The sequence below is a fragment of the Lutjanus erythropterus genome, chromosome 17 (genome assembly GCF_056507025.1).
Source record: "Lutjanus erythropterus isolate fLutEry1 chromosome 17, fLutEry1.hap2, whole genome shotgun sequence".
In the NCBI taxonomy this organism is placed as follows: domain Eukaryota; kingdom Metazoa; phylum Chordata; class Actinopteri; order Lutjaniformes; family Lutjanidae; genus Lutjanus; species Lutjanus erythropterus.
The window spans coordinates 28891649-28914992 of NC_139333.1; the positions used below are offsets into that span (position 1 = coordinate 28891649).

The 23344-nt window shown below is 39.7% G+C and overlaps 4 protein-coding genes across 4 annotated transcripts; 1 reads left to right on the top strand and 3 right to left on the bottom strand.

Moving 5' to 3' along the window:
• The first annotated feature begins 877 nt into the window (after nucleotides 1-877).
• On the top strand, nucleotides 878-4213 carry LOC146312413 (endonuclease domain-containing 1 protein-like). The gene is made up of 2 exons (XM_084741338.1): nucleotides 878-1446; nucleotides 3326-4213. The coding sequence occupies exons 1-2, from the start codon at nucleotides 1165-1167 to the stop codon at nucleotides 3944-3946; spliced, it is 903 nt and encodes a 300-aa protein (XP_084597464.1). The 5' UTR covers nucleotides 878-1164; the 3' UTR covers nucleotides 3947-4213.
• Nucleotides 4214-5506: 1293 nt separating this feature from the next.
• On the bottom strand, nucleotides 5507-7540 carry LOC146312414 (DELTA-actitoxin-Afr1c-like). The gene is made up of 3 exons (XM_084741339.1): nucleotides 7386-7540; nucleotides 6900-7020; nucleotides 5507-6098 (listed from the first exon to the last, which is right to left on the bottom strand). Exons 2-3 carry the CDS (start codon nucleotides 7001-7003, stop codon nucleotides 5648-5650), a joined length of 555 nt encoding a protein of 184 aa, XP_084597465.1. The 5' UTR covers nucleotides 7004-7020; nucleotides 7386-7540; the 3' UTR covers nucleotides 5507-5647.
• A 1560-nt stretch (nucleotides 7541-9100) lies between these two features.
• LOC146312415 (DELTA-actitoxin-Aeq1c-like) lies at nucleotides 9101-11654 on the bottom strand. The gene is made up of 3 exons (XM_084740959.1): nucleotides 11501-11654; nucleotides 11043-11169; nucleotides 9101-9544 (listed from the first exon to the last, which is right to left on the bottom strand). The coding sequence occupies exons 2-3, from the start codon at nucleotides 11144-11146 to the stop codon at nucleotides 9121-9123; spliced, it is 528 nt and encodes a 175-aa protein (XP_084597085.1). The 5' UTR covers nucleotides 11147-11169; nucleotides 11501-11654; the 3' UTR covers nucleotides 9101-9120.
• Nucleotides 11655-13135: 1481 nt separating this feature from the next.
• On the bottom strand, nucleotides 13136-20172 carry plaub (plasminogen activator, urokinase b). The gene is made up of 11 exons (XM_084741562.1): nucleotides 20033-20172; nucleotides 19802-19952; nucleotides 19035-19139; nucleotides 18803-18956; nucleotides 18012-18109; nucleotides 17882-17923; nucleotides 17605-17803; nucleotides 17364-17515; nucleotides 17143-17283; nucleotides 16109-16257; nucleotides 13136-16024 (listed from the first exon to the last, which is right to left on the bottom strand). Exons 1-11 carry the CDS (start codon nucleotides 20138-20140, stop codon nucleotides 15830-15832), a joined length of 1494 nt encoding a protein of 497 aa, XP_084597688.1. The 5' UTR covers nucleotides 20141-20172; the 3' UTR covers nucleotides 13136-15829.
• Nucleotides 20173-23344: the final 3172 nt, after the last annotated feature.

Consider the following 23344-nt stretch of genomic DNA (forward strand, 5'->3'; position numbering starts at 1 on the left):
CCCCTTTAAAAAAATGTCTGACAGCAGCCTTTGAACCTGGCTGACTCACTTATTATACCTTTAAATCACAAGATGTAGTAATAATAATAATAATATAATAATGCCTGGTGTTACCATGGTCTCTAATCTCATCATCTGCAGTCATGCTAACAGGCTAAAAACACTTAGCAGAGTGCAGAAGAAAAACATGCCCTCAAGCGTCCAGTTTCGTCCCTGCAGGTCTTTTGTTGAGGAAGTTAAAAGAGGACTCTAACAGCATGCACTCTTGTCTACAGATCAGCAACTTCCAAAGATCAAAAAACATTTGAAAGCAGTTATTAAGAATGACTCCTGCAAAAGTTAAGTGTCTTTTCTCTTCAGTGGTGATGTGAAGGCATTTTTCTGAGTTGGTCCCTGTATTGTAGAAAGTGCTGTAACCTACCGTAAATCGCTGAAAGAGTGGAGAAATGTACTGTGAGCCTCCTCTGGACAAGTGAAGCTCAGCGCCAGGAATCCAAACTCCAGCCTGATTATTGTGTTACATAAGGACAAGAGGGGAGTGGGGGAGGGGGTTTGACAAATGCACTTTAGATGTACATATGTGTGCATTTTAAAAGAGAAGAAGAGGAAAACATTTTCACACCACAGAGCTCGCCTTCTCTCTGTGTTGCATAAACACTCACAGAGGAAGACGTGCACCCACACACACCCACCCACATAAAAGAATACTGGATGATTTTGTGGATAAAATCTCCCCTGCTGTGACCTGCAAACAATGAGCTCATCCTAAGAAAAAAAAAAGTCCAGGAAAAGGAAGTTCCAAGACCGTGGAGGTCATGTTTATGTTGAGGAACTTTGCGAATCTCTGCTGGTTGCATCTGTCAGTTGTGGTGACATTGCAGTAGGTGTTTCACCATCTGTGAAGCACCTGGCGAGGATCTGAACTCCACTGAGTGACCTCTGCTGGGTTTCATCTGAATTCAACTTTTCGTACTCAAGAGGAAGTCTTTGAGTATCACTAAAAAAGTCATAGCAAGCAAAAAACAGCTGAGTGAAACTAAAGCTGAAACTCCTTCTGCTTTTCACTCAGAGGTCACATGTTAATATAGAGGGAACAGCTCAATGAAATCTCTTCATTTCACTGACAGCCTGTGAGAAGGCATCACTGCACCGTCAGTGATCGACATGTGCCGGTATGGTGCTCTGTCTGTGGTCGTCCTGGTCTTCACCGGAGCGTGGCGTCCGTGTGCAGCTGATGTCGGGGACTTCGCTCCGTGCCTCCAGTTCTTCTACAGGTCTTGGCCTCCTAAAGGTCTGACTGGGACTCCAATCTGCCAGCGTTATTACAACCAGTACCGCTTCGCCACGTTGTACAGCCGACCTCGCCGGTCTCCGTGGTTATCAGCCTATTTATACTCTGTACCTTCAGGAAAGAGACCAACTGCATCCTGGAAGTTTGAACCACAGGTGAAGACACTTAAATATTAGAATGTCTGATTCATAGATCTGAAAAATGAATTCATGTGATCATTCATGTGTTCATGTTTTAAAGTAGGTGAAAGGTGTTTAGCTCCCTTTATGTAAGAGGTAAGTTTGCAGGTTTTGATTTGAATTGATGCATGACTTTTACAGCTTGTTTCACTTTGTCTTAAGTCCCGTAACACAACATGTCAGAACTGAATCAAGACATTATTCTTCAACGTGCTTAAAAAAGACATGACTCTTTTTAATTTGACTCATTTTGTGCTTACTGGTGCTCCTGTTTGGCACCAGTTATGTAATGTGTTGTCAGGAAATAACAAGAAAATGAGGAAATGAGTAAAGGAGAACTGTCTCATTTGTTTGTTCACGGTCTGTCAATTCTACATTGTACAAAAATTTTTGTATTGTTCATATTTTTAGATTTGAGAACCATGAAAACCAATCTGGTTCACTACGTGGCCAAAAGTACTTGGACAGCCAAAGTACACATCCTTTTCTTTAAGGACTTGGTTTGTGTGATTCTGCTTGTATGTGTGTGTGTGTGTGTGGTCTCTGATTTACTTTAATTTAAACATGTCTTTCTTCTTTTTTTTGAGTCAAGTCTATCCATATAAGCTACTCTCATTTACATCTAGATAGTTTTTCCAACATTTTGAATTTTGCAAAAATTAAAGCAAGATAAGAAAGAAAGAAATTAATTATATTAGAATAAAATAGAGCGATTTCTCCACTTGAATTATGCTCCTGGCAGTGGAGGATAAAATATACAGAAAAGGTCATTCATTTAATTCACTTAAATCGATTTTTAAAAAGGAAAAAAAAGGAAAAGACAGTTTCACTTCCTTTGATGCCATAAGGGAAAAATGAGACAGAAAGTTTTTTTGTTTTTTTTTAAATTTTGCATTTCAAGAATAAAGTCAAACTTTTCAGGCATCACAAAAAAAAAAAGTCAGAGTTAGATTTTTGTTGAGAATAAAGCTGAAATAACATTTTGACTGCCTTTGAAGAAAAATGTCCTCTAATTTTCCCTCATGCCCTGATGCTCTTCTTCAGAATTAAGACTTAGCATTTCTTATCCCTGCTAGCAGCGAAACAACATCAGACTTAATTCTTTCTGTTCTGAAAATCTGTACTAAAGTACAAGTACTGTTACATTGGTAAAATAATACTCAGTTACAAATAAATGCAGTGGTGTTAGAAATATAATTGGTTAAATTCTTAATGGCAATTAATTGATTAATGATTAGTCATTAAATCCTTACTCCAAATGTACCGCAGCTTTTTTTTAATTTTTTTTTATCTATATGTCCTGGTTTTCATTGGTGATCAGATCACCTTAGTGGCTACTAAAATGCAGATGAAAGGTATGGATATTAATTCAAATTATACTCAGTACTCAACTATGATTTTAAAAGTAACTAAGTAAATTACACACCTTGTAATACTTAACTTGGAGTAAAAGTACAGACTTGAAAATCTACTCATAAAAGTACAAGTACCCCATAAAACTACTTAATTACAGTAATCTGAGTATTTGTAATTAGTTACTTCTATGCCTCCAGGCTTTGGTGTTGACAAGTACTGAGTGGATTTCCATTAAATTTGACATTCATGGTCTTTAGAGCGTTTAAAACTAAAGACATTCTCATTAGCCGCAGATGAGTTAAGTGATAATTAGCACATGGTAGCATGCTAATGTTAACACTGACATTATGAGCAAGTTAGCATGCTAATGTTAGCATTGACCTCAGGTCAATGTACAGAGAGCTGTTAACATGGCTGTAGGGACGGGTGTCCACATAATTTTGGCCATATGTTGTAAAAGCAGCTCCAGGTCTGAGTGACACACTTTGTCCCTCCACAGTTAGCGTACCCAGGAGCTGACGGCAACATGATCCCGTTCCCTCCGGGCCCTCTGGACCAGAACGTGGTGGAGAGCCAGGCGGTGGATCCAGACTACGTTAACTCCACCTACTCTCGTGGCCACTTGAACCCCAGCCTTCACCACCAGACCCGCGAGGACCGCGCCGCCACCTTCACCCTCACCAACGTGGTTCCTCAGAAGGCGGGCTCTAACGACGGGCCCTGGGAGATCCTGGAGCAGACTGTCAACAAAACCCTGGAGGCCTACTGTCTCGGAGAGGCTTACGTAGTGACGGGCATCATCCCTTACCAAAGCGATGAGCGCTGGCTGAAGAATCACCGCGTGGCCGTGCCAGAGTACATCTGGTCGGCCTACTGCTGCCCGAACTACAACAACAGTCTCCCAGAAGAACTGAAGGACTCGTTTCCCACGTACGCCGCCGTCGGCCGCAATGACCCCAACAGCACGCAGGAGATCGTACCAGTCAGCGAGACAACTAAGAAAAAGTTCAGGGGGTACGATGTGAGGCAGATGCCACTGGAGACTCTGGAGATGTATCTGAAGGACAGGTTCAGGACTGTCGTCAGTGTGTTTTATGAGCAGTGCTCTGGATCAGACTGAAACCCCACAAGTGTGTCTCCGTCCAAATGTGTTTCAAATTTAGACGCAATTTTGAGTAAAACCACAAAAGAAAATGAAAATTAAAAACTTGTTTCCTGATTATTAGGAGTTGGTTCGGTGAGATCAGCAGCAGGTGGCGCCAATTCTCCAACCAGAAAACTATTCTACCACTGCAGAGAACAAGGTCAGGGGCATTAAAAGAGCGACAGTCAGACTCCAACAGTAAAAACTAATGTTGAAAACAGGATGGAAATCAGACATTTCTGTTAGTTTTCGTGTATTTGGAGGAGGGTTCCATCAGATCTGTGTGGAACGTTCATGGACGGATTATAGAGGCATGAGAGGAGACTGTCAGAGAGGAAACAGCTGATCAGTCATGTGACTTAAATGTGCACTACGTCAGCACTTATTTGGGGAAAAAAGTGTTTCCATTTCCCATTAAATACATCAACTCTCTCAAAAAAGTTAAAACCACCTCAAGCGAGCATAAAAACTTTCTTGTGAATCTGCAGAAGTTTGTAACTGTAAGAGAGGTTTCACCAAGACTGTCATCAAAAATTATTAGAATTAATAAGATGTTAAAAGGTTAACTTTGATTTAAAAAAATGTCTAGAAATACCACCATAAAATAATATTTGATTTAAAACTGTGGTGCTCTTCATGTAAAGCTTTTGTCTAACAGTGGACACTAACTTTAAAAATGTATGTTTGAAAGTTTTATGTCTTTTTTCTTGTAGTTGTCATGATGTCTACTGACAAAAGAGAGAGACAGATAAAATATTTAATCAAAAAACATCTGTATGATGAGTTGTCATTATTAAATTGGACTAGTTTTGCAAATTTTGGAACTTGGAATATGTTGATGGAAACATGGATATTGTTGGAATAATCTGGTCTTTGAAGTTTTAATTCTCTTTTTTTGTTTGTTTGAAATCATCCTCGGATGATTGTAAAATGATTTTATTGCTTTTCCAGAGTCTATGATCAGAACTGTGTCCATAGCAACAGTCTGCTACACAGAAATAACAGACCTGAGAGTGCTGTAATTGACCAATCAGAATCAAGTATTTACTAAAACCGTGTAATAAACGCTGCGTCTGGGTGCTGCATCGCCCTGTCATGGTTTATTTCTCAATAATGACCTGCTAACTGTACATTATCCCTCACACACAATGCACATAATGCCTCCTCTGCAGGTTTGCAGCTGCACATGCACCAAATACTTTGCACCACTAGGTGGCGACCGTGCGCAGTACAGGCAGATGGTAAAAAAACTGTTTCAGTGCTGCTTCTGTTGACTGAAAAGTGCAGCTGGAGAGATTTCACCATGAAGTTTCATCTTAACAGAATTCACCAGACCTCATTATCCCACTAAAATAACGTCATGATTTCATTTTATATTTAAAACAAAAAATACTTCCTGAACACACAGTAGGAACTGTGAGCTTTAAATTAAGATCAGCTGATCATTTAAACAGACTCGCTCCACGAGTTGGACTCGACTGTTTTGAAGAATTGCCAAAACTTTTTTTTTTTTTTAAATGATCACTGAGACACAGGTTTCATCATGTCAGACTGGTTGTGGATTTATTGCATGAACAGATGACATGGGTGTACAAAGGGTTAAACAAACTGTATGTAACACTACACAAAGGTGTGTCAAAGGAGTGTGGATTATTTCAACAAAAATCCATCACCAGCTCAGTAAGGTGTCTGCGATGTCGGAGGGCCGAAGACCTTTTCCCACAGCTCCACCTTCATGATGGCCTTGCCCATAGGGGACATGGTGGCCATGACGTCCAGGGTGTCACCCTGAAACGAGAGACAGCAGCCTTCGGCCTCCAACCGTGCAAAGTCCTTCTGCTCTTCGTTGTAATACATCTCCTTGAACAGATTCTTGTCGCAATCTTTGCCCTTCTTATAGATCCCCAAGCCGTGCCAGTTCTTGTACCCGGTGTAGTCGTAAGGCACGGAGAACATTATAGCTAACGTCTCCTGAACACCCCTGCCCTTCACGAAGATGTCATAGGTCAGGACGCCCGCTGCGCCGGTCGCTTTGCCGCTGATCTTGGAGAAGTTGCACACCTCGGTCTTCAGTGGGCGCACAATGGGTTGGGGTGGGCTGTGGCAGTGTCCACTTTCCAGGTAAACCCTGTTTAGAAAGATAAAAAAGAGAGAAAAGAAATAAAAGTATGATCAAAAAGATAGATAATGAATGGGTGCACTTATTTTGAAAATCTGTCTCATTACCATTCAGGCTGCACTTTTATTTTGACATCAATTCATCCATGAAAGGAAATGAACCTGCACACTTAAACACACATTCTTTATTCACATGTAAAAAAAATAAATAAAAAATCAATAGTTGTTATGAATGAAAAAATATTTGTTGCATCTGTTAAATTTAAGTTCAACCAACAAACTACACTGAGTTAGGGGAATTTTTAATTACTTGATAATCTGAAGCATTTCACAAGTTTTTAAGTTGACTCATAAAAATTAAGTTGCTCCTTTTTCCACATTATTCAGATGATACAATGATATAAATGTGGTTAATCACCTCAATTATGAACACAGATGTTTCAGTTGCCAGCCATTTAAAACAATAAGCTGCTGCAATTAGATTTTCTTGAGTCTACATTACACACAATATGAACAAATTATCAAAAATAATGTTTGCAGCTTAAAAGGTTCAAGGTCTTCCTCTCTGTCTGTTGTATCTTGTACTTTTGATCGTGATATGCACTGGAGGAATCGTCCTTTCTATGTGTTATTGTCTCAGAAATTCAGGTTCAAATCCATGATGTTGGGAAGGACGTGCACAATGATGCAAAATAAATATAATCGACAATTCCCCTCAGATGCTTTAAAACTGAAGTACTGAGTTTTGAAAATGTTAGAAGGAGAAAGTGCTTCACTGTTTTCTTTTTTGTTTTCTTTGTCTTGCACTTACACGGGGTCCAGAAGGCAGAAGTTGTTGGTGACGTTGGTGATCTCAATCGTGACATTTCTTCGGCTTGAGAGGTTAGCCGCCAAAGCCTCTGCTGATTCGCTCATGCTGCTGCTCGAGAAGCCTATGACAGAGCAGGAGAGGTGCAAAATTCAAGCTGCAGATACGTGTTACTGATAAACTATCTGATGCAAGTATCATACTGTCCTCAGAAGGTGACAGTGGAGTTAAAATAAGTTAAACTGCTGCTGCAAAGTTGTGAAGTTTGCTGCAGATTTCAAGTGGTCAGATGATGAGTTCAAAGACATTGTCCCTTTCTCAGAAAAAGCTGTCTGAGCAAAAGATTTTTTTTTACAGAATAGACCTTTATATTTGCCCCTGCCCCTTACTGCAGTGTCTATAATAAAAGATGCACAGTGCAAATCATAATTTTCTAAGTGATATTTGTCGGTGAGTTTCTAAATGCATCGCAGGAACAAACCGTCTTACCTGATCACAGGTGTGCTGCTCGCTCGGGTGGTGCCGGATTGGAGACACTGAGTTCACTCTTCAGATTTTTCGTTGGGGAATGTGTGACACCCAAAAGTGTCTCCACCCACCGCAGAAACCTCATCGAAACTTTGTGCAGAGGCGTGAGGACAGGGTGTAACCAACAATCACAACATCACTGTATTTTTTTTTTCTTTTCTGTTTGTTTTCATAATGCTGTTATTATGAAAAGCTGCAAGCCGGTTTGCTCAGATTCTTGTGACCACACTGTCACTTTATGCACAACACCTTTTGTCTCTGTGTCTGTCAGGTTGTCTTTTACCGTCTGAGGGTGAAGACGAACAGAGCTGCTTCTTGTTCAAGTGCCCTGTGTAAAAGTGGAGACGATGGGGGATGTCAGACCATCTAAAGTGGTATTTGACCTTTAAATCCATCAGTCTGGTGCATTTAAAGAGGAATGGATCCACAAAAATCATCTGTTTTCTCTCAAATTCAAATAAAACTTCTCAAGTTAACCTCAGCAATTAAGAAAATCCTGAAAACTTAAAGGATTTACAGAATCTGCATTAAAACATCTGCACATAAATGAGACAGATGCTCCCAGATGTTACAGGGGGTCCCCAAGACTCTGCTCCGAGGTCCTCAAAATCACATTTGCACATGTCAACTAAAATCAAAGTTTTAGGGTTTGTACACTTCTTCCAAAGTTAAAGCACTTTTCAAGCAGTTTAAAGCTTTTTCAGCACCTTACAGCTGAGATAAATAATAATAATAATAATAATAATAATAATAATAATAATTTATATACAAAGTGATTATTTCACTTCTTCATTACATTAAATTTTTTTGTGACAGAATTCTACAGACAGGAAACAAATTCAACAAATTCAAAAAACATGACAAAGTTTCATGTTTCAAAATCTGTAGACTCGGCTTCCTTTTCTTAACCAATATTTGAAAATGTTAACAATTGATTAATTGATAAAATCATTAATAATTAATTACACATTACACGTCTTTTTCTTTTCTTTTTCTCCTTTTCTTTATTTTTAAAAACATCCCAGTTAACTTCAGCCCTCTGTACAATTATAATCTCATTCTCAGACTCACACACACCTTTTTGTCTCAGTTGTTTTTGCTGCATCACTGCATTTTATTTTATATAAAACATCTTCTGCTTTTCAGTGCAAATTGCAAACTTTGCAAATGCAGATGCATGGATTTATTGACTGATTTCATGTTGTGAAGAGAAATGATTATTTGGATCAGTGTGTGTTGTGTTTGGTCAATATATTCATGTATGAAAAAAATCTAAGCCACGCTAAAAGAGAAGCTGAGAAGCTCAGTCATGTGTAACTGGTTCAAACAGACTCAGATCATATGAACCCTCTGTGTGCCACACATTGAAAATGTTGGATTTTTACAAATAATTGTAGTTTTGAATGAATTGTTTCATTTTGCAGAAGACCTGTAGTGTTCTGCTACTTGTGTGTGTAGTGTTTAAAATCACATTTAAGCAATCAGAAAAAAAAAACAAACTGTAAAAGTGCCCAAAAAAATCATGTGATGATTCAAATGAAAGATGACACAAAAAGTCTTAAGAACAAAGATGTTTTATTTATTTAAATCACCAACACATGACATGAGTGACAACTGCATGTAGGCTTTTAGGAATCAACTGTGTTTATTTTATTTATTCCACACCAGCGCTCTCATTTGGTTCTGGATATTTTATTCACATCTTGTCATACAGCTCCAGCTTCATAATTGCCCTGCCGCCGTCGGACATGCAGGCCCTCACGTCCAGTTTGTCCCCGATGTACTTCACCCCTGAGCCATTGGCCTTTTGGCGCATAAAGTTGGTGAAATCTTTGTCATTGTACATTTGCTTGAACAGCTTCTCGTCGCATTTTTGCTTGGAGTCAAAGATACCCACACCGATCCAGTTCTCGTAGAAGTTGTAGTCGAACGGCACCGAGAACATGACGGCCATCACTCCGTCGCATCTGCGGTCTCGCATGTCGAACAGCTCGTAGGTCATGACGCCTACGGCGCCCGACGCCGTGTTGTCGTCCTTGGTGAAGGAGCACACCTCAGACAGGTTGGTGCGCAGGGTCGGCGTTGGAGGGTTGAAGACGAAGCCACTTTCCATGTGCACCCTGGAGGGTAAAAGAGATGCAGTCATGAGGGGTGGAAGAAGATAAAGTACAAATACCACAGTGTAAAAATACTCAGTTCAAAGCAAAAGTCCTGAAATGATATTTGTGTAAAAGTACGTAAGTATTATCAGCTAAATGTAATTATAGTGATTGATCAGACAGCTTTTTATAGTCAGAAACTGCTACGTTTATACAGTACAAGCTAAATGTAGCTTTCTCCATCAGCAGAATCAATTTTACTTCACTGAACGCAGGAGTTTCTGGTTTACCGCTGCCTCCATCTGTTAGATAGTTTGTGTTAATATGCAACTTTGATGAATCTGAACTAACCTGTTAAAATACCAAAGTCACACAACAACACAAACTCCTGCGTTCTGTGAGGTAAAATTACTGTTACTGGTCACCCTGGAATCTGATTGGCCGGTTCAAGTGCCATCCCATTATCCTCAAGTATGATTGGTTAACTGTCCAGTGAGAGGCGGGGCCTTGAGTATTTTTAAATGTGCATTGTTTTCTTTTGTATGTAATCTTCTTTAATTTTTTTTTACAAGTTGAAGTTACTTAAGTAACAAATCGGAATATAAAAATATTTTTCATGATTATCATGATGAATTTACAACCTGAGAAAAGAGCTGCAACAGTATTTTTTGAGGACTTAAAGAAGAAAGTATGGAAGTTTTTAAATATATTTTATGGTGACACTCTGTTGGGTTGTGATTGGAAGAACTATTTATCTTTAAAATGAAAAAAATTAAACAGAGGAAAATGTAAGACACTGTTATTTTAGTAATTTCAAGCAGAGAAATGGTAAAATAATGTGTTCATATGCATGTACTTCATGCCACCCCTGCATAAGTCAGAGCCCCACTTGGTCCACCACTGTCAAAAATCATCTGGAATTACCCTGAAACTTGACACTAGAGCTGCAACGATCAGTCAAACAACATTGTCAAAACTTCTTAAATGTGAGGATTCGCTGTTTTCCTTTTTAACTGATTAATCGTAAAAAGTAATCAGGAGAATAATCTGCAATGAAAATAATCATCTGTTGCAGCTCTACCAGACACTGCTGTTTAATACGGAGCCAAAAAGGTTGGAAAACATTAAAGGTGTGATATGCAACAATTTCCTAAGAACAACTCACCAGGAGCCTGTGGCTGTGGTTGTTTCTGCAGAGACCCTGTCGTCTGACTGTATTTTCTTATTTTTCTCATTATCTTGAGGTGATCGGGACGTTTCGCCAACCAAAAACACTGATATTCGACGTCCTGGAACATTCTTCACAGTTAATGGCTCTGACAAATCCTACTGATTCTACCTTTAATTTAATCTTTAACATGTGATGTATTTTATAAGCTGATCTCTCAAATGATGCTTGATTTCAGCACTTAGTATTTTCCACCACTGATAATCATGATGCATAGACTCTGGTACATGTCAGGTATCCTGATCAGTGCATTTATTGGTTCAAACACAAAAGTCGTCCAGGGGTTCTTACTGTGGGTTGCGGAGACAGTAGGTGGTGCTGAGGTTGGTCATCTCCACGACACAGTTGCGGTTGGTGGTGAGGGCGGTGGCGTGCGACTCTGCAGTCTCAGGCATGTTGGCGGCTGCTCGACGGACGGCTAAATGACAGAGGTGGGGAATAAAGTCTGTCAACATTAAAATCTGATGATTTTATAGTTAATTTAGAAGATTTTTCAATCATTTGTGTTGCTGCATGTGCCTGATGCATTGCACAGAGGCATGCAAACACACACACACACACTCTGTGACATGAGGATGAAACACAATGCACCAAAAAGATACCAAGAATCACATCATTGCAGCACACAATTTCATCTTGACACAAGATAAAACACTAAAAGCATCTCCTCTCCTCAAATATCGTTTCCCAAAATGCTTCTATCTATGGCGTTTATTGCTGCATAATTATCTCAAAGTAAATGCACTTACTTGTCTTTATGTCACACACACAGGATGGCAGAGAGTCCTCTGAAAACAGGTCTGAGTTTGGGTTGGAGACGAGCACAAAGTCACACCCTCTCCGACTCAGACACACCTCACACACACTCTGAGGACAGTGTGTCTGTGCTGTGATTTGCACCAGTACACACAGGTAATGTCACTTATGTGTTACAGTATATAAACTTTTAAGTCTTTAGCTTCAGTGAAATAAACTGGAGTGCAGAAAACACGTGAGTGACATGAACACGGAAGCCATGATCACCTGGATGGAAAAGTACAGCAAACGTTAGAGCATCCCTCATCGTCTGACACTTGACGGGTGAAATACCTGAATGTCTGCTGAGATAAAAAAAAAAAAAAAAAACATAAGGTAGCAGCCGCGCCCGTCAAACAGCCGATACATCTGATGATGGTGACTCATTTTAAATGCGGCCCAAACCCAGACCGGTTCATCTGAAAGAAGACATTGTGGCGGTTGGTGATAAATTAATGTTTTCTGATTCATTTACTGCATGTCACCAGTGTTATGTTGGCGTGTTGGTTTTATGTTTGAGTACATCTGATTACATCACATGCCAAAAGTTGAAGAACGAGCACAGCTTTGATGCAACAGATGTTCTCGCTGTTTTTTCATGTGGAACCTGTTCCAGTATGAAGTCACCGGTCCATCAGGAGGAACATCAGTGAGTCATGCAGTCAGAAACAAACAAACACACAGATGAATTACTGGATGGACTGACGGGTACAGACCCAGAGCTTTGAGGGGTCGGTGGGATGCAACAAGGAGATGCTAAATGTAATGGAGTAGTTTTACCTTGTTGTATTGTTACTGTGACTTCAGTAAAGCAGATTACTTCTTCCACCACTGCAGACACTTTTTCTCAGTACATGCATGTTTTTTCAACTTGACACAAAATGTTCACTTGGACTCAAAGATGAACTAATCGCCTCGTATCTGCCTCATGTACTGAGGCTACAGTGGCTAAACTACCCAGCATCGCTTCATGTTTCAATCTATTTTTCAATCATCACATTTGTGACAGAATCAGTTTTTCTGTATTTTCTGACAAACAACTAATAATTGATTAATCGACAAAATAATCCAAATTTTTTATTAAAATAAAAAATGGGTCCTCGGAAAGAAAAGGTTTGGGAAACACTGATCTGAGTCACCTGTTGGCTTTATGTCATTTTTACCACATTAGCGCCATCTTGTGGTCAAAATAAAAACAGACGTCCAAAACAGAGAAACAGTTAAAAGTTTTCTGCATGAGAAGAAAAATAGATTCCACTAAAACATTTCAGTCTTTCCTTAAGTCTTTATTTCTTTATAGACTAATAATAAATTGTTGGCTGATACCAAAAACTTTTTTTTAACACCACAATAAATATCATATCATGTCATGGATGTTTTTGGCATCATCACATGACATCATGACACATACGTGTATCTAAAACTGGTTCATCATTGACAAACATAAAAACAACTGTTACATATATTTGTTAGAATAATACAATATTTTATTATAATATTTCACCACAAGATGGTGCTGACATGGTAAAAATGAAAAAGGACTGACTCAGATAATCCCAGTAATTAATGAATGATGTCATGACAGGATGTTTTATGGATGTTGGTTAAAAATGTATTTTTGTATTTTTACAACATCATGAAAGCTGTGAAAGTGATGGAGCATTATCAGGTTATTATGCAGGCGGAGAAAGATAATTACAGACTGTAATATCACGTTTGACGTTTCCAGAAAAATATCACCTTGAGTCATGATTACAGGCGTCAAAATGCTTCATCGTGTCAGTTTTTGATTTATTAATTCAGATATTTGTACAATTTATTGATTCACTCATGCAGGTGTAAAACTGTTATTCCAAATGCAGTCTTAGCTATAAATCAACATGTCAACAAAATATAAAAGCTGTACAAAATCTGTTGCAAAATTTCAGTAGTTCCTGTGCCTGTGATTAGCTAAATGAAATCTTAAGAAAAAAATAAAAAATAAAGTCCATATCAGCGCTGTGATCATGACAGAAACAAACAGATTTCACTGGACAGTGACGATGAATCAAAGGTTGGAGGGATGCATACATATATTTACAAAGAACCAAATTACTGGATTACTCTTGTAATAAAGGGAGAAAATTGTTTATTTTCTTATTTGAAGGCAACAATGTGAATGAAAACATCTCAACATAAAACTTTGTGAAGAAAATCTACAAAAATCATCTAAAAATATATAAAAATAAATCCTATATCTGAAAATAATACATCACAACTATATAAAAAATAGAAATAAGTAGATAAAAATAAAGTGCAGTGAGCACCAAACACCACAGAACACCTGCATGAGTATGAAACACCCTGACTGACAGCAGAGACACTGAGAGTGTGTTGAAATCAAATTTCAGCATAAAAACAAAGCTTAAAATGACCATGTTATTATATTATATTATCTCTGACCACTTTCACATGTACAGTCAGATCGTTTGTTGCCGTTCAAGGCAGCCATTGGTTTCCATTCATTTCTGTGTGTTGAAAATGATGTAGTGAAATGTAACTGACCGATCGACCTGTCTGCAACATCTTGCACATTGTGATGCTTTTGTGTCGACAAAATCCATCCGCAGACACACACACAGACGCATAAACAAGTGGAAGGTACTGAAAAACCACCTGTGTTGTTGTTCCCAGTGCAGCAGGTCTCTCCAGGACCACACTGTGCCGTGAACACACACAGACTCACGAGGTGAAATGTTGCCTGATGTCTCAGAGTGGACAGGAATCATTAAAACCGTCAGACAGGGTCGTAATGTGGGGTGGCGAATAGTCTCCTCCGTACTTCTTCCTGCCTTACGTGTGGCGTCCTTTGCTGATGCCACCACCTCATTTTGATTTGAACTACACACCTGTGAAGTTTTGTGACTGCATCTTGCATCATTGTGATGCTGTCGTGTTGACAAATCACAGACAGACATATAAACACCTGGCAGAGGACTTAAAACTGTTTCTGTGGTCGTTCCAGTTACAGGAGGAGCCTCCAGGACCACATTTTGCCACAATGACACACAAACAGACTGACAAGGTGAAAACAACACCAATCGCACTGTCAGACAGGTAAAAATAAAGGGGGAAAAGTCAAGAATAGACTGTGAATGGAAACAAGTGGCTTCCTGAAACGGCAGGAAAAATGCGTCTATAAAAATCTAAAACAAAGCAGCAAGAAATTTACTGAATAGCTGGCCACACCCCTACCAGAACTTCAGAGGCTTTTATTTTGAAATTGTATTTTGAAAATGCATCTGTTTCCGCTTATAAAGTTGGTAAAGGCTCCTTTCAGTAATTAGCTTGTTTGCAAATTGGCTGACAACCTTCAGGGAAGCAACATACACACTGAAAATGTCAAGTTAGCACCTGGTTGCTAACAATATGAATGTAAACATGCTAAAAGTTGTTGCGGGGATTTAGACATTATAATTCCAGGCCTCCCTATATGCAAACGTTCCAAAACAAGTTCCTGTGACACTATTTTGCAGAGACACCCTCGCTGCATCCTGGACAGAGTTACCAGATGCAAAATGCTGCAATATCTTTGACTTTCAAATTATTGTGTTTTAACAAAAATTGTGAAGGTGCCAGGATACAACACTGACAGGCAAAACTGCGCCCTGTGCACCATATTACACAGACGCTCCATCATGTGAATCTCTTTACACAGAATCAATCGCCTCTCGTTACACAATCTCTCCTGTTCTTGCCCGTCAAAATAAAAGCCCCAGACTGGGTCACTGGCCTACCAGCTGCTTTATCAGTGTCGTGCTGATGTGATCGGTTGCTCTCAAACAAGGTTTTGTTGTTGGTTTATGAAAACGTCAAAATTATCGTACATTCAGTCTCCTTTTTTGGAATAGCCGATCGTATCTGGCAACACTGATTCCTGGCTAAAAGTCGCCCAAGACTGACGGGGATTCACTCGGTTTTAGAGGCAGCTTTGAGTGGCCTTTTTGGGAACTGCAGTTTTTGGCACTTGTGCGTTGGCTTCACGTTTTAACCCCTTAAATTGCTGTTTAATCTCAGCAAAGCCTCACAAATTAGGCTTGCTGTCTTGCTAATAGTCTTTGGAGCTCAATGGCACAGAGGAATAAGATAAATCAGACTTTGGATACACAGTTAATACTTGACGGTCGGATGGATCCATCGTTGGTTTTGGACTTTTCATGGGATTTGTCAAGAAAATTCCTTTAAGGCCACCAAGAAAAAAAGCCACCAGCAGCAGTTAACAGCTCACATCCTCAGTTTGACGCTCACTTCTGAGGGAACATGGACCCGGCAGCGATGGACGACAGCCCCGTCTTCTCTGCTATCCACTGGTTGTAGTTGGTCACTCTGGTGTAAACGCCGGGTCGGAACTCTTGAGCGCAGCCGTCTCCCCAGCTGATCACCCCGAACAGGAAGAGCCTGCTGCCGACCTCGCACACCAGAGGCCCTCCTGAGTCTCCCTGTGGGAAGGAGACGAGCAGCGTTAGAGGGAATCAACATCTGCGGAGGCAAAGTGTGATCAAGTTGGGACTTGTCGTGAATACCTCGCAGGCGTCTCGGCTCCAGTCGGGACGACCGGCGCAAAACATGTTGTCGGTGATCATGTTTGCATAATAGTCCTCGCGTCGACACACATCGTCGGCGAGGAGGTTCACCTGAGCCTCCCGCAGGTACTGAGACTTATACCACAAACCTGGGGAGAAGAAAAGCTGTTAATCCTCTACAACTTATCATGGTCTGTAAAATACAAAACATCAGAGGCAGGAACAAACTAATTATAATCACTTAAGTGCCACAAAGTGCAGTTTTTAGGTTTTAAGGCTTTACTTTCTATTTGTTCTCCCCAATATGTATCTGACGGTTGGAGGTTGGTTGGTTTGGGAACAGTTTTTTGTGTATATTAAAATGTTTCAAGCACTGGATTTTTGGAGCTTTCAGCAGCTTCTCACAGTTTTCACGTGGCTCAGGTGTCATATAAGCTTTATTTTTCTTCAGCCAGTGGAGCTGAAAGACCAGCAGCTAAAAGCTCAGGGATGCCATTTTACTGTTTTATTTTTTTACCCCCGTTTCCTGTCATTGTATTTTTAAATCGGTAAATGGGAAATGGTCTTGGTTAAATTTCGCAGGAATCCCGTTTCCCTGGATTATACCCTAGTGTGTGTGATGGTGTAAAGTAAAACTTCATTCTTTTCCAAATTGGAAATGATAATATAATGGTAATTTTTTTTTCCCAAAGTCACAGGGAGCCAGTGGAGAGGGGCTAAAGAGCTGCATGTTGCTCCGGAGCTGCAGGTTGCAGACCCTTGCCTTAGATGTACAGAGGCTGCAGGAGGCCGCCATGTTGCACCGCCATGTTTCCTCAGTGGCCCAAATGTCCCAGATAAACCAAACACTGGCTCTGGGTGCGGCCATTTGCGAGTTTCACAGCCACCATATTTTCTTACATGCTTGGAAGGGGAGGTTGCAGTGAGTTGGTTGCAATCTACAAACTCAACACTAGATGCCACTAAATCTTGCACACCATTTTGGAATAACATGTCCACTTCACAGTCAAACAGCATCAGAGGACTTTTCTCACCAAACTTTTCTTTCCCGTATCCAGCGATCTCACAGGTGACACCAGCCTGGAGTCTCTGCTGAGGCGGCGGCAGACAGACAGTCTTCACTGAATTACTCTCCTCTGCACACTTCCCATGTTTTGCCCTCAGCTTCATCAGAGCTGCAAAACAGTTATCAATTAATCACTGCTTTGATAACATCACATCATCAGTGCTGAAGCATCTAAAGACGCGTTCATACCGATGTCGTTATTGAAGTTGCCCTCACTGTTGTCAAACCCTTCATGGACGACGATCTCCTCCACCCTGAACGTTTGTTCCACCGTCGGGTCGCTCTCGTTCAGAGCGTTTTTCCCCAGGCTGACGGAGAAGCGGCGGTGTTTGGTGTGGGAGCTGAAACACAAAGTCAAACACAAGTCCAGACGAGCTGCTGTGTCTCTGCACCTGCTGTGGTTACAGTATTGAGTGACATCACTTCCTACCCGTCAGGGAAGCAGTGGGCAGCTGTGAGGACCCAGCAGGATGAGATCAGACTCCCCCCGCAGCGAAAAACCCTCTCCTTAGTTTTGCTCCGCCAAAATATGGCAGCGGTCCACGGGTGAGATTCCACAGTGGCAACTGTTCCACCCACGATCTTCATCAGCTTCCTCCTGCTGCGCTCGCCACATGTGGACTCTGCAGCTGGAGGATGAAAAGAAGTTCAATAACCTCAAAAGAAGAAGCATGAAAATGGGATTCAGTGGGCATCAGTGAAGTTACCTGGCTCTGGATCAGTGGGTGCAGGCGGAGGCGGAGCTGGAACTACAGGATTAGAGAGTTTTTAACACTGATGAAACATGGACTCTGGTTCAGATTTTCTCTGAATACAGTAAAGAGAGAATGAACTTACCCGACTCAGAGTCACAGCGTGGAATATCACAGTACTCCCACACCAGCTGCTGGTTCTTCAACACATGACACCACGGACGCCGTTTGTAGAGAAGATTTCTGTGGGAAAAACACATCAAACTATACAACATGTGGCATTTAAGATATTAATTACTGGATGCATGTTTCTCCAGCATGTTGGATTGGGAATGAAATAATAAATAAGATGCTACGAGTGATGGATTTTGGCTTTGAAACATACACTGAACGACTTGCAAAATTCCACAAAGTTCCCCTCCAAACACGTTTTAAACTTTGCAGAAATACTCTATGATTATTATTTTGCTGAATGTGGTTTTCCCACATAAAAAAAGAAAAGAAAAAGAAATGCTGGAACAGGTTTTACACCCTGCTCGCCACTGCTGCTTGTGCTCGGTTGAGTTTGTTTGAGCGGCTCTGTGGATAAATAAACCACAAAAAATCAAAAAATTGGCTGCATTGTCATGGCAGGATTATGTTCGACCTTAAAACAAATGTGTCAAAACACATTTTAGCATCAAGTCTGCATCGATTCTGGTCAAATCACGTTCATTTGCCACTTTCTTTTGTCCAAATTGACAGATTCATTGTCTCGTTCTGTTCTCACATCAACGTGAACAGGAGGAGACAGAACTGAACCACAGTCTTGTTAAGACTGATGTCCACTTTTCTCAACTGTTTCATTTCAAATCCACTGAAGTAAAGGACCAAAACAAAACAGAATATTTACAGGCTGTATCTACATTATCTGGATTTAGAGTTATGTCAGCCTACCTGCAGTAGTTGTGTCTCCCTGATTTGACATCTGAGGACATGTACATCGCCCTGGTCTCTGGGTCCCACTCCTCACATGTTTGTCCGCTCTGTGATTTGGACACTGTCCCTCTGTAGTACAGTCCCACACCCTCGTAGCAGTGGCCACTTTTTACTGAAGGAAAAGGAGAAAACCTTGATTAAAAATGTGAAAAAGATTCATTTAAACTCGTTTTTTTGTGAAGTTTCTCACCTTTTTCGCAGTTTTTCCCCTCGAAACTGTCGGGACATAAACAGAACATGTGTTCTCCGGTTGTCAGGGACGGGACAGATGTTCCTCCATTGAGACAGACCCCACCTGGAGGACAGAGGACACGTTTAATGCTCAATTCAACCTGATGTCACACTCCTAGAAATAAGGGCTCTAAAAAGGTTCTTCCTGAAGGTTCTGCTGAGGTTTTGAAGAACACATTTTTGAAAAAAGGTTTGTTGAAATCCTTGAAGAACTGTTTCATCAAGGGTTCTTTGTATCTTGGTAGAACCAAGATAGGTTGCTTACCATTCAAAATATAAAGAGTTTGCAGTAGAACCCCCTGGGTGGGTTCTACAGAAAATTCTTGGACTACAAAAAGGTTCTCAGCAGAACCCCCTGGGTTAGTTCTAGGTAAAACCCTTGGAATATGAAAGCGTTTTCTCCCTGGGTGGGTTCTAGATAAAATTCTTGGAATATAAAAAAAGTCTCTGTAGAATCCCCTGGATGGATTCTTGGTAGCACCCTTAGAAGGTGGAAATGTTCTGGATAAAACCCCAGGAGAGGGTTCTGGGTGGAACCATTGCACCACAGATGGTTCTAGGTATAATCTTTTATGTTGGGTTTTCGGTAGAACTCTGAAAGGATTCCAAAAAAGGTTCTCCAGTGGAGACAAGCCAAAGAAGCCATTATAGTTCTAATAAGCACCTTTATTTCTAAGAGTGTAATGTTTAGCAGCAGAGAACCCTGAGGAAAGTAGAGTTTCTCACCTGAATTTTCAAACAAGGAGGAGAAGGAATATGAAGAGGATGAGGAGGATGAGGAGGACGAGGAGGACGATGAAAAGGACGACAAAGAAGAGGAGGACAAGGAGGAGGAAGAGAGAACAGAAAACTCTCGTCCTCTTTCTCTCAATGAGCCCTAAAAGAACAAAAAGTCTGATTAAATCTCATGAAAATAAACGCAACATTTCAGTAGAAATCAGATAAAAAGGATCTTACTGCGTCAGCTGCTGACAGAACTGCCAGGGTCCACATCAACACGTCTAAGCTCCTCGTCGTTTTCATGTTCCCTCTCTGCACAGACTGAAATCCAAACAGCAGGAACATGCATGCACAGAACTGTATGGGAACCTCCTCAGGGTTCAGCCTGTTTTGTGCGCTGCGTGCAGGTGGGAGGGAACGTCGTGATTGGCTGATAAAAGGCTTGCCCACTTGGTGTGAAGAAATATGTGTTTGAATGGCAAGGGGATGAGTAAGTGTTGTTAAGCCCCATTGTTAATTTCCCAGGGAACATATCAGTAACTTTGGTATGTTGGAGGCTGTGTTGTCAGATTGGATATGCAGCTGTTTTAAAATTTACCAGATTATGGATTAAATTGAGTCTAAAAATATACATTTCTCCATGTTATAACTGTCTGGGCATGATGAACCCGCAGCATGTTGGTGTCCACACCCTGTGACACCTCAGCAGGTCTCACCACTGACACAGCAACATCAATTGAGAAACTGATACTACTATGAATTAATAATGACCACATTTCAGTCCATAATGGGTGTGTCTTTAAAGGAATAGTTTGTTTGTTTTTTAAGTGGGATTGTATAAAGTACTTACCTTGCCATTAGACAGCCTTTTCTAACCAGAAGATGCCATTAGATTACCCAAATACCGCAGCCACCAAACTCCATAAGAAAAATAAGAAATTTTATCTTGCAGAATACAGGAATTGCTGGTCTACTGTTACCTTGATTTGTTATTCAGTTTGTGTTTCTGTGTGACTTTGTTGTTTAAAGAGTTAGTTAAGATTCACTAAAGTCACACAATGACACAAACTAACTACCTGATCAAGGCAACGGTGTACAACAAAATTACTGATTTTGTCAATGGAGTCTGGCTGAGCAAAAGAGAGAGAGAGCGATATTTCGCTTAAATAATGGTAGTTTCCCACTTTTTTAGGTGGGTTTGCTGCAGACCTTGTCCACATCAGTGTATTGCTTTGCCTCTGTACCCTTTCTTACAGGAAAATGTTGTTATATAAGCCAAATATTGCTCTCTCCAAACCAACCAAACTCCATAGGAAAAATCAGTAACTCTACCTCACAGAACACATGAGTTGCTTTTCTTGCCAATGTGTCAATCACTTAGTTTATTTGTGTTATAGTGTGACTATTGTGAATCCAAACTAAACTTTTAAAACACCAGAGTCACAAAATAACACAAACAAGCTAACAGATCAAGGTGGTGGTAGACTAGCAACAGCTGCATCCTGTGAGGTAAAATTACTGATTTTGCCTGGTTGGTTTAGAGAGAGTGATATTTGGCTTATATAAAAGCGATGATTGACATGATTTTGAACTACTTTTACCACATTTTTACAGATATTAAATTTGGACTTTGCTTGGACTAAAACACACTGTCCATTTTAATTTTTTTTTTTAAATAAATCAATATTTTGTTAAGTTGTGCCTCATTTTAGACAAATGGAGATGACTGAAACAAAACAAAAGTTTGATTAATTTCTTTTTTCTACTTTGTTTGTTTTTGTCTTAATTTGAATAAGTTGCTGTGTCTTTGTATCCATGAAATGCTCCTTAGCTGGATTGTTCATTGTGTCACTGGGATAATACTGATGTAATCGAGTTGTGTGTGAGGAGAATATTAAGACGTCCCTGAATCCAGAAATAAAAGTTCCATTCATGTTTCCCAAAGACAATATTATTCACAGTTGTGACTCACAGATGCAACTCTTCTACAATCTGAATCAGCATGAAACTCTCCCAGTTTAATCATCAGTAAAATGGATTAAAGGCACTGTGTGAGAACTGCAGTCAGCATCCTGCTGTATCGGCCAAAATAGAGACGTGACATAGATGAGACTGAACATAACTGTCAAATATTTTCCTCAATTAGTAGTTTGCAATTTAATTTTAAATTTGGACATATACTTTTTTTATTGAACAATCTTTATTTTTGCTTTGAAACCTTACTAAATATAACATATTTTAACTTAAATTAAAAATAATTAAATAATTAAAGACGTATTTATAAAGTATATTGTAAAACACTGATTGCTGCAGTTATAGCAGCTAAACTGGTGTGTTTCTGTAATAAAGTCAGACAACAGTGTGCAGTAAATTCACTGGATGTCACTGTTGGTCTGTTAACATCAGAGCTCTTTTACCCTGATTGTACCTGAAGGGGTCCATCCACTGTCTGTCTGTGTAAATGAGTAAACAAACAAACAAACAAACACACACACACACATATATACAAGAACTCCCATTAACTAGATCTACGTGTAGTTATGATGAGGTCACATGATGATCCAGGTGATGATGATGAGGACGAAGATGATGATGGAGATGAAGATCTGAGTGTTTTCAGTCTTCAGACCTGCATCCGAGTCTTTGTCTTTTATTGTAAATGAAGGCACTGTTATCCAATGAAAAACGTGAATGAGAGCAAATATGTACATTAGGATCCCGGAAGTCCTCAAGTTTGGATCCTGCTTGGTTTGTGCTACCTTTACGTGCCGTCGGAGTTAAAACACTTCAACAGACAGAAACAAAAACTGATTGTGTGTAACATAAAAACGATATGTAACATGATTGTAAGTCCTTGTTGAAGGAGAAGTAACACCATTTAAATCACCGTGTCAAAAACAGCCTTTTATTAATATTTTAAAGTTTTATTTTCCCAGTTCATTTCTTGCCTTACATTTTAGTTAACTCAACTGAATCTTTTTTCTTTTATTCTCTCTACTTTATTTTTTATTGTATTTGATTGCATAATTGTTTTATTTTTTTTCATGTAAATTGCTTTGTAAACAACATAAGTGAAGTAAATAAATAAAGTTTATAATTATCATAATCTGTGGTGACAATTGTCAAAAGTGACGTGCTTTTGTTTGTTTACGTGTGTATATGATGTGGATGGATATAAATTAAGATTAAAATCAAGTGGTACAAAAATTTTAAATGTACACGTCACATAAAAATACAGACTTTTTTTTAAAATCCAATTTGCTTCAATGATGCACTAAAAAATGATAATGATAATAAAGTTGAAATATACCGTGTTGATTTTATTTTTGACAAGCTAATTCAACTTTCTCCTTTTATTTATTTTTCTTATTCCTGGCATTCCTCCTTACTCTTAGACTCTTGTGACTTTAATTCTCGAAAACAAACAAACAAACAAGCAAACAAAAAACATCCTTAATGTGTCTCTAATACTCCGTCATAAGAATTACCGCAGTTACAAACTTTAAAAAGCAACAGCAGCAGCTGGTTTTGACACGTATTCTTTTGAAG